Genomic DNA, 8,902 nt, shown 5'->3' with positions numbered 1-8,902 from the left:
GAAGAAAGCAGGGAGAAGAAAACAAGAAAAAGGGAGAGACACGAGTTAGCCCAACCGCGTCGAAGTTTTGAGACTTTTTTTTAGAGGCTGAAAGTTCTTGTTTTAAGGTGAACGGACTGTTACCGGATAACACAGACTTTTGTGCCCTGTCAAGAGGATCTGCGCCCTCCGGTGTGGACGAGAGCTGTCGGACGGAATCGTTACGAGCGGACTGTGAGTTTTGGCTGCGCCTGCCGGCGAGCCGCCATTTCCCCCTCATCCCCCCGTTTCCCCACGGACTGTCGGGAGCGCATGGACTGTTGTCGGGAGCCGTGAGTAACTGTTGATTTGCACGTGCCTTTTATTTTGCTTTCAGAGAGCGAAGCGGCCAGTGTGTTTTGGGCCTCAACGCACACGAGCAACGAAACAGGCCTGCAACGGGGTTTTGGGGTAGCTTTTCCCAGACTGTTGTGGACGGTGGTGTGTGTGTGTGTGTGTGTGTGTGTGTGTGGGTGTGTGGGTGGGTGGGTGGGTGGGTGTGTGTGTGTGTGTGTGTGTGTGTGTGTGTGTGTGGGGGGGTGTGTGTGTGTGTGTGGGGGGGTGTGTGTGTGTGGGGGGGTGTGTGTGTGTGTGTGTGTGTGTGTGCGCGTGTGTGTGTGTGTGTGGGGGGGTGTGGGTGGGTGTGTGTGTGTGTGTGCGTGTGCGCGTGTGTGTGTGTGCGCGTGTGTGTGTGTGTGTGCGTGTGTGTGTGCGTGTGTGTGTGTGTGTGTGTGTGTGTGTGCGTGTGTGTGTGTGCGTGTGGGTGTGGGTGTGTGTGTGTGTGTGTGTGTGTGTGTGGGTTCATTGCATTATTCGCTCGCTTTATGTTTCATGATATTTGGTGTGAAGAACCAGTGATTGCCAGCATTTAAAGTGATTTAAAACGGGTATCATTTCTGTTGAATATTAATTTTATTGTCACTGAACCCAAGTGGTTATTTCACATTTTTTATTTTTCTATTTTGAACTAAAAAATCCTCTAACTAAAAAAGTATTTACATTTAAAGTGCTATTGTGTGTGGTTTTCATTTACTCAATTCATATTTTATTTATTAAGCATAACAAAAAGGGGAATATCATAAGTTTAACCCAGGCCCGCCCCATAGGTACATGAGACGGGTGTTACAAAAACAAGGAAATTCTTCTGATTTAACAGGACAGATGAACCACCTCTCTTTGATGGCCTGTTCATCGCTGAAGATGCCAAAGTGTCTGCCTTTGTGGATCATATTAGAAGCCAAATGACGATTGTAAGGTTTTATCCAACCTCCTACCACTTCTTTTTCTTTTTTGAACTTGTCTCTGGGCTACATATAACAGATTGTGTCTCCTTTCAGAGGACTGGTCATGACGTCTGTGGGCCGGCAACTTTTACAGCAGGGCGAGAAACCTCACGAAAGTCCAGGGCCAAGGTGGACGAGGAGGGCCTGGAAATTGCCGTTTGCAGACATGGCATTCTGCTTCAAGGCTTAAACCACTACCGTGGTGAAATCTATGCCTACCCATTGTTCCTGCAGAAAGAGCTTGCTGAAGCTGCAAACATAACGTTCTTTTGTATGGACCTCACTTGCAGGTAATCTTAACCCTTTCCAAGTCATAAATGAAGTTTTCACTGGTATTTTGCACTGTATTAATTCCTTGTAGATTGCCACAACAGGCCTAGAATCATGCCTTTTTTATGGCTGTAGAAAGTTAATATAGCTTATGTGGTATAACCTCCATGTCCTCCAGATATAAGGCATTATTATCTCTAGCATTGTTTTTGATACATGTTGTTCTTCGGTTGGTAACAGAGATTTTACTGGTTACTACTGTGGTGGAAATCAGTTTATGATTACCTGATGAGAAATAAGAATACAACTCCTAACAGCGCTTTTAGTAATTCATTCTATAAAGAGTCCAAAACAGGCTAGCAGTCGCTACAGACAGACTGTAAACAGACAAAGTCTAATAAGTCAAAGCCCTCGCAAACAGGGTGTCCAAGCGGACCGCATCACCGACATACAGCTTCAGAGCAAACTATCTGGCCAGATAGGGGCAGACTCCTTAAGAGTCTGACCCAGTCTTCAGTCTTGAGAAGGGCTTTTTATACAGTTGTTTGTGATGTGTCATCAGAAAGCATTGTTCCGTTGTTTGTGTAGACGGAGAACTTTGTCCAGAATGTGGTGTTTGAACCACTCATCAGTGTCCATAGATCCATATTGACTTGCCAGCTGTGCTGGTGTCACAAGATGCATTTTACAACTCATGTAACACATGACATGACATAAGTGCAGAATACAGGTTACCTCATGACACACATGGAATAGTATGAGTTAAAACTACTCAAACTACTAATTACACTATAATGAACTGCTAAATGAAAAATTCCCATCACAACTACCTCTGATTTATCTCCCTATAATCATGTCAGTATGCAACCTAAGCACTAAGTGGTTTTCTCTACAGGTATTGGCCATATTTGGAGAAGATGGCAGTGAAGTTGCCTGAGCTCCAAATACTTACAGCCATGAGGCCTTTCCTCTCTGTAATGCATGCCAAGGCTCACACTGGCAAATGTGAGGTACAGTGTGCAAGTTAAGAGTTTGTGTCATAAGAAGATTGACCACATTAGTGAAATCACTTAATATGTTGTAATCATGTTACGGGCTTGTCAAAGTTCCTGTAAGGCCAGAGATATACTTGCTTTTAACTAGTGTTCACCATAGCTACCTTTTTTTGCATAGTGTCATTTTGGACAGTTCTTTTGCAGCTCCTCAGAAATAAAGATGTTGTTAAGGACACACATGCTTAAAAAGGAAGTATATCTCTGGCCTAACAGTTACAACTGGTGAGGAAACAAGTACAAAAACATGCCCGGACACTTTGGTGTAAGCAAGAGAGCAAGTAAATACAGGTATTTTATAAGCAGTGCATATATTTGTGCATATGTTTGTTTATTTTGGAGCAGGTGAAGTGGAGTGGCAGAAACCAGGATGGTGCAGGAAATACTGTTGGTGAGGAGGTGGAGCAGGTCAACAGTTTTCTCTCAAGGGCAGCTCTGACCACAAAATACATGACCAAGTCAGGTTGGTTCAAAAAAATGAAGTGGCATGCTTTGAAACGACATCAGATAATAAAATTGATTTGAATGTGCATATTCTCTGTTTTGTTTTATACAGGCAGAGCTGATATGATAACAATGCTTGCAATGGAATGGAACAGCAGGAAGGTGGAGAGTCTCCACAAGACACTGGCAAAGCGATTTGTCAAAGTAAGAAGTCTACACTTTTTTAACATTTACATTTGTCATTGAATGGTTAAATGGATGGTAAATGGAATGTATTTATATAGCACAGCTTTCTAGTGTTTGTGACCATTCCAAAGCTTTACAAAGTATGTCCACATTCATCTCATTGTCACACACATTCATACACGTGAATACACTGGTGACTGAAACTACTGTACAATGTGCCAGCTCCTCATCAGAATATAATTCACATAGACAGCAATATGGGATTCAGTATCTTTCCCAAGGATACTTTGACATGTAGAATGCAAAGTATTAAGCATTTAGCAGCAGATAATTGAGTGAACATTCTTCTGACATTGTATTTTTCTGCTGAAAACATTCTAAATAGACTACACAGAGAGCAGAGTTGGAAGCTGCAAATCTTCAGCATCTCCAGGAAGACCTCAACATCACACTGGATGACACAGAACAGTGGGTGGAGGATGTGAAGCAGTGGGCAGCCACTGGTAAGCAACATTGTCGCTGACAAGTCAGTTTGGTACTGTCATTCATTTGGCTTCATTTGGTTTTCAAACTCTGCCTGTTTCTGTTTTTCAAGAGAATCATGGTGCTCATAGTAGCCAGGAAGAGCTCCAGAGAGAAATAGATGAGATCATCTATTCCCTCAGAAGGAAGAAGCATGATCTCTATCGACAAAATGGTATTTAGTATTGCATCACTCAACAACTAATGCTTCTTTGTTATTCTTACTAATAATACTTTTTTTAAACTAACAGACAGCAATCAAACAAGGCAACGGAAACGGAGGAGACTGGGTGAGCTCAAGAAAAAACTAAGAGAGAAGATAATCCAGTTCAACACTGTTGCTGCTGGTCAAGACACAACTGACATAGAAGCAGCATGCAGCCTGTCTGATAATGTGGTTCTGCCTTGGGAAGTGCAAGGAGATGGTAAGCAAAGTCATCATTTTGATATTGAGCTGTGAATATTGGTTTAAAATACACTGACAAAGTCCATACATGAAAACATATTGGCCGATACCGATATCAATCCAATATGATATCAGTACGAATCATACATACTTTTATTGCTTATTTTGTAGTATGGAATGTTAGAAAAGGCTTGATTAAGTGATAGAGATCAGTCAAATAGAGAACAATAGTCAGCAACAGTAGGTATGAGGAAAAACTGACCCATTCTTTTATTAACCAATGGGCACATGAACATGGAACATGCTCAAATGTTTTGATTCTGTCACATCTGTTCTCTATTCTAAAATAGTGGTGAGCCTCCGTTCGAAGAGGCGACTTTTCGACCAAGTCATGCTGGTCGGGCGTATGGAAGAGGAGAAGCTCATAATTGTGAAGGAGATGACCCAGCATTATCAGTGCCTGAGAAAGGCATTAGATAATCTGGAGAACCTCCTTCATCACACTGAGGACAACATCAGGAACCACAGTATGTTCTACAAATATTCTATTTATTTATTTATTAAAAGAGGAGCATTCCCAATGACTGACATTTTTTTTTATTTTCCTTTTGAGTAGACAAAAACACAGCCTCAGAGTTGGGCATTCAAACTGCATTACATTTCCAAATGTATCTGCCTAATTTTAAATCTCATTCCTTTTCACTTTTCCCTCAAGCCACTCCTTGGGATATGACCGAGGCCGGATACAGGGGACCGCACGCCTGTCTTTTACAGAGAAAAGACTTTCTCCAAAACAAACTGAGTGCAGTCACAGGCACCTACGCCACTGTCAACACAGAGCCCGGTTTCTTCACAATGGAGGAAGACGTGGAAAGTGAAGAGGACAGCAGTAGTGAAGATTCTGATGAAGAAATCTAGTTGGGAGGAGAGGGAGGGGTGGGGTGGTTTACAAGACTCTTGTTTTGTAAAAATCCCACGGCGGAGGAAAAAAATGTAGATTTCTTGTAGATGTTATTATCTATGTTGTAAATATATGTTGTATATTGAAGCCATGGAAAGCCATGCCTATCAAAGCTTTTGACATCCAAACTAATCAGCGCCTTGGCGGCTACATTCATTAGCTAGCCTTTCCTTCATGTTAACTTGTCTTCAGACTTCAAGCTTCATTTTGTCAACAGGTGCCTGTTCAAAAATGTTATTTTTATTCTTTTGCTATTCTTCTTTAATCAGACTTGCATTTATATAGATTTGAAAATGACAATGTTTTTTAAAAAAGCATTAAAAACAAGTTTATTATAACTTAAATATAAGTTTAGTGAATGTAGGTGAACTCTGACCTATGCTGGTTCTGAGGTCAAAGCAAATGTGTTATTTCATAAGTGTTTCAAACTGGTCGCCCTTTGTCAGATTCACGACCCAGGAAGTATCTCTCAGGGTCAATAAGGTCGGTGACCCCTGGTTTACAGTGTCATTCTTTAATCTGTCTGGAGGAGAACTTTAACATCTGGAATAAATACATGTACATTTAATCCACAACTGTGTCTTTTTTGAAACCCACCTGTTTGATATAAAAGCATCTAAAGTTTGAGTTTATTTGCACATTAAAAATGGAAATAAAGCTCATAGGCTACATGATGGCCACTAAATCTGTCCAAATTACACAGAGAAGCACATCGCTCTCTTGAAGTATGTTCACAAGCAGCAACGTTTGCTAACGTTGTTAGCTAGCGTTAGCTTCACTAATAATCAACCTGATTGACGTGTGGGGCACAGTCTCGATAGCCACATTATATGTAAACAAACTTTAAACCACATTATTACACCAGAACCACAACAATAGATCCAAATTACGAACCCCAGAAGTTCTTTTTTCAAACGTTGATCGAACAGTTCTGTCTTTGAACGTACCCCTGTTAGTCTGCGAAACGGAGCGACAAGAATAAGTGCTAAAATAGCGCGATTAAATGTTTGTGTTAATGTATTTATTTACAAAGGCTTTCTCAAAATATAAACATATGTGACGTGGTTTGACTTTTTATGCTAAAAAATAAGCGGATAGATAATTTCTAAACCCTACGTTTAGAAACCTAACCTAACCCGGAAGAATGCTTGAAGAACGACAGTCTGGTCACGTGGTTGGTATGTGTGTGTGTGTGTGGTGCGCCATTTTTAATGTAGTTTTAAAGTGTTTTCCCTATTATGTGACGAGATTACAAGGAAGCTTGGAGGCTCTCCAGATGTTTTTGGTAGTGGAAAACACATATTTATGGTCAAATCTGATTTTTATTCTAATTAAGAGGTTTAAATCTTGTTTTTTTCTGGGTTTTGACCCATACAGTTGCGCCCCCTGTTGGATTACCCTCTGTTATGGTAGTAGAGGTCAAGACCTTTCCAAAACTGTTGACCCCATGTTTGTAACACATTTCGTTCCCGTCCTGTAAGCATTCATAAGTGTCTCATTTTCAAGGTTCAAAGGTCACTCCTGAGAAGCAGGAACCTCACACAGTTCTCATACTGATATATGTTACTCTCTAGGCCAAGACCTTTCCAATGATATTTTCATTGTTGTCCTACGACAAAGTTAAATCTTCCATCTTGCTCCAAGCCAGCCCCGTTGAGATGGAGTTTCTCACACCCCTTTCAGGTCCAACTTGGATAAAATCAGAAGTACATCTTTTCAGGGGTATTTACTGGCCAAATGTGTTTAAGATATTGATGACTGACCTATTCACAATCATAATTATCATTTTTACCAAGTTGACATACATTTTTCTCCATCAGCAACATGTCTATGTAGTATGGTTTGGCCTGATCAAGGTTGAAACGTCTGTATTTTATAGCAGGGGCCATTTAAAATCTTCATCCTGACAGTCAGAGAACCTTCTTCCTCCCTCTTCAACCGCTTATCCTGGATAGGGTCGCGGGGGTAACAGGTCCAGAACCATTTCATTTCATTTATGTTTAAGAAGGAATACAGCTAGCAACTCGTATATGTTATTTCAAAATATTTGATTACATATCTATCCAGATGAGGTGATGCACTGTATAGAGCCGTCAGATCATTTCCTTCTCCTTCCTCTACCTTTTTTGCAGCCAGGAGACCACAGTGGAAAACAGTTTCTTGCACACATCACATTGTCACCTTGTTAAAATAATTGCCTTAGTCACTTTTTGGCAAAAATGAGTTTTTTGCCTAAATGGTCTCCACGTGTTGCTGCCAGCTGGTAAAATCACCTAATTCCTCAGTTGACAAGATCATGAAATTCTGCCCCTTTTTCAGAACGGCCTGATGTCAAGAGAGTGTAGAGCAGTATTATTTAGTATAACTTGCAGTAGAGATGCCGATTCCCATCCTGCAGGTCTTTGGACTGTGGGAGGAAGCCGGAGAACCCGGAGAGAACCCACGCTTACACGGGGAGAACATGCAAACTCCACACAGAAGGAGCCAGGGCCGACCTGGGAATCGAACCCGGGACCCTCTTGCTGCGAGGCAAGAGTGCTACCCACTACACCACCGTGCAGCCCCCGATTTTAGTCAATTACTTTAATTCAAAATACTGGCGGTAAGAGTCAAACAAGACCACAGCATGGAGACCCAGGGGAGGATTGGCCATAGGGAGTACCGGGAGTTTTCCCGGTGGGCCGGTCAATAATGGGCCGGCAGTGGCTGCCTTTTTTTTTCTCTTTTTTTTTTGCTGCAGCCCAGGGAGAGAGACATGCACCGGCCCACAGAGCTCAGCTGCAGCCCACAGACACATTAGAGGCCCAGTGGCTTGTCTGTCTAAAGAATACCTGGCCCAGTGGCCCTATGATAAGCTACAGAGGCCCAGTAGTCCCACCCATTTTCCAGACCCCTACTAACCTGATTAATAGTTGCTTTTATTAACCACTATTTTATATTTTCATCAAAGCATGCCACACATTTGCAGATCTACAAGCTTAAAACTCACATGTTGCCATGTGGTGTGGTTTGACCACCTTGCTATCAGCCTGCCAATGCCATGAGTGAGTTAAATAAACAACACTCTTGAATCTTAAATCCTTTCTCCAGTATCCTTCTTAAGAGCAAATGAGCAACATACTGTGTAGTCATCATTTATGTTATTCAAGGCTCCAGAATATAAAGGGATATTATTCAGTATAGTAGTGTTATTAAGGGCTTGTGTGATTATATGTACAGTACATCAACGGGCCGAGTTGGCACAGTATCTGTGGCGGATTGTGGTGGGCCAGTCTGGACCAAAAAGTCCAGGGCCGAATTTTTGTCCCAGTCCAGGCCTGGGGAGACGTGCTAGGCAAGAAAGCACAAGGACTCCGGAGGAACATAGAGAGAGAGAGAGAGAGAGAGGCTCAGTGTGCCACTATAATCCCCCAGCAGTCTAGGCCTATAGCAGCATAACTAAGAGCTGGTCCAATGCAAACCTGAACCAGCCCCAACTATAAGCGGTGTCAAAGAGAAAGGTTTTAAGCCTACTCTTAAATGTGGGAACAGTGTCTGCCTCCCGAACCAGAACCAGAAGACGGTTCCACAGAAGAGGAACTTGATGACTGAAAGCTCTGGCCCCTGTTCTACTTTTGGAGACTTTAGGAACTACAAGTAAGCCTTTATTCTGAGAGCGAAGAGCTCTAGCAGGACAGTATGTTTAATGAAGTCGGCAGGTCTAATGATGTCCCCAGGACCAGACTCAAATCCAGGGGGGACCGAGCCTTTGTGGGGGCTG

At 42.2% G+C, this 8,902-nt stretch overlaps 1 protein-coding gene across 2 annotated transcripts; it reads left to right on the top strand.

Annotated features, from left to right (window-relative positions):
- Positions 1–5,710, top strand: LOC311030255 (uncharacterized protein). Of its 2 annotated transcripts, none has more exons than XM_084035910.1 (10): positions 1–311; positions 1,175–1,268; positions 1,356–1,591; positions 2,467–3,086; positions 3,180–3,271; positions 3,639–3,756; positions 3,849–3,950; positions 4,027–4,200; positions 4,532–4,708; positions 4,897–5,710. In XM_084035910.1, the coding sequence occupies exons 4-10, from the start codon at positions 3,074–3,076 to the stop codon at positions 5,097–5,099; spliced, it is 879 nt and encodes a 292-aa protein (XP_083892036.1). In that variant the 5' UTR covers positions 1–311; positions 1,175–1,268; positions 1,356–1,591; positions 2,467–3,073; the 3' UTR covers positions 5,100–5,710. The 2 variants fall into 2 exon arrangements, with proteins under 2 accessions (XP_083892036.1, XP_083892035.1); XM_084035909.1 differs by having other exon boundaries at positions 1,356–2,581; positions 2,969–3,086.
- The last annotated feature ends 3,192 nt before the right edge of the window (positions 5,711–8,902 follow it).

Source organism: Eutrigla gurnardus (genome assembly GCF_963514095.1).
Source record: "Eutrigla gurnardus genome assembly, chromosome: 19".
Classification (NCBI taxonomy): domain Eukaryota; kingdom Metazoa; phylum Chordata; class Actinopteri; order Perciformes; family Triglidae; genus Eutrigla; species Eutrigla gurnardus.
This window is presented reverse-complemented; position numbering and strand designations above follow the sequence as displayed.

Excerpts from the sequence above, each read along its gene's own strand:
- LOC311030255 (XM_084035909.1), top strand. The coding sequence starts at position 2,489 with ATGGCAGTGAAGTTGCCTGAGCTCCAAATACTTACAGCCATGAGGCCT. Across the intron at positions 2,582-2,968 it reads CTCACACTGGCAAATGTGAG|GTGAAGTGGAGTGGCAGAAA; the intron begins GTACAGTGTGCA and ends ATTTTGGAGCAG. Across the intron at positions 3,951-4,026 it reads TGATCTCTATCGACAAAATG|ACAGCAATCAAACAAGGCAA; the intron begins GTATTTAGTATT and ends TTAAACTAACAG.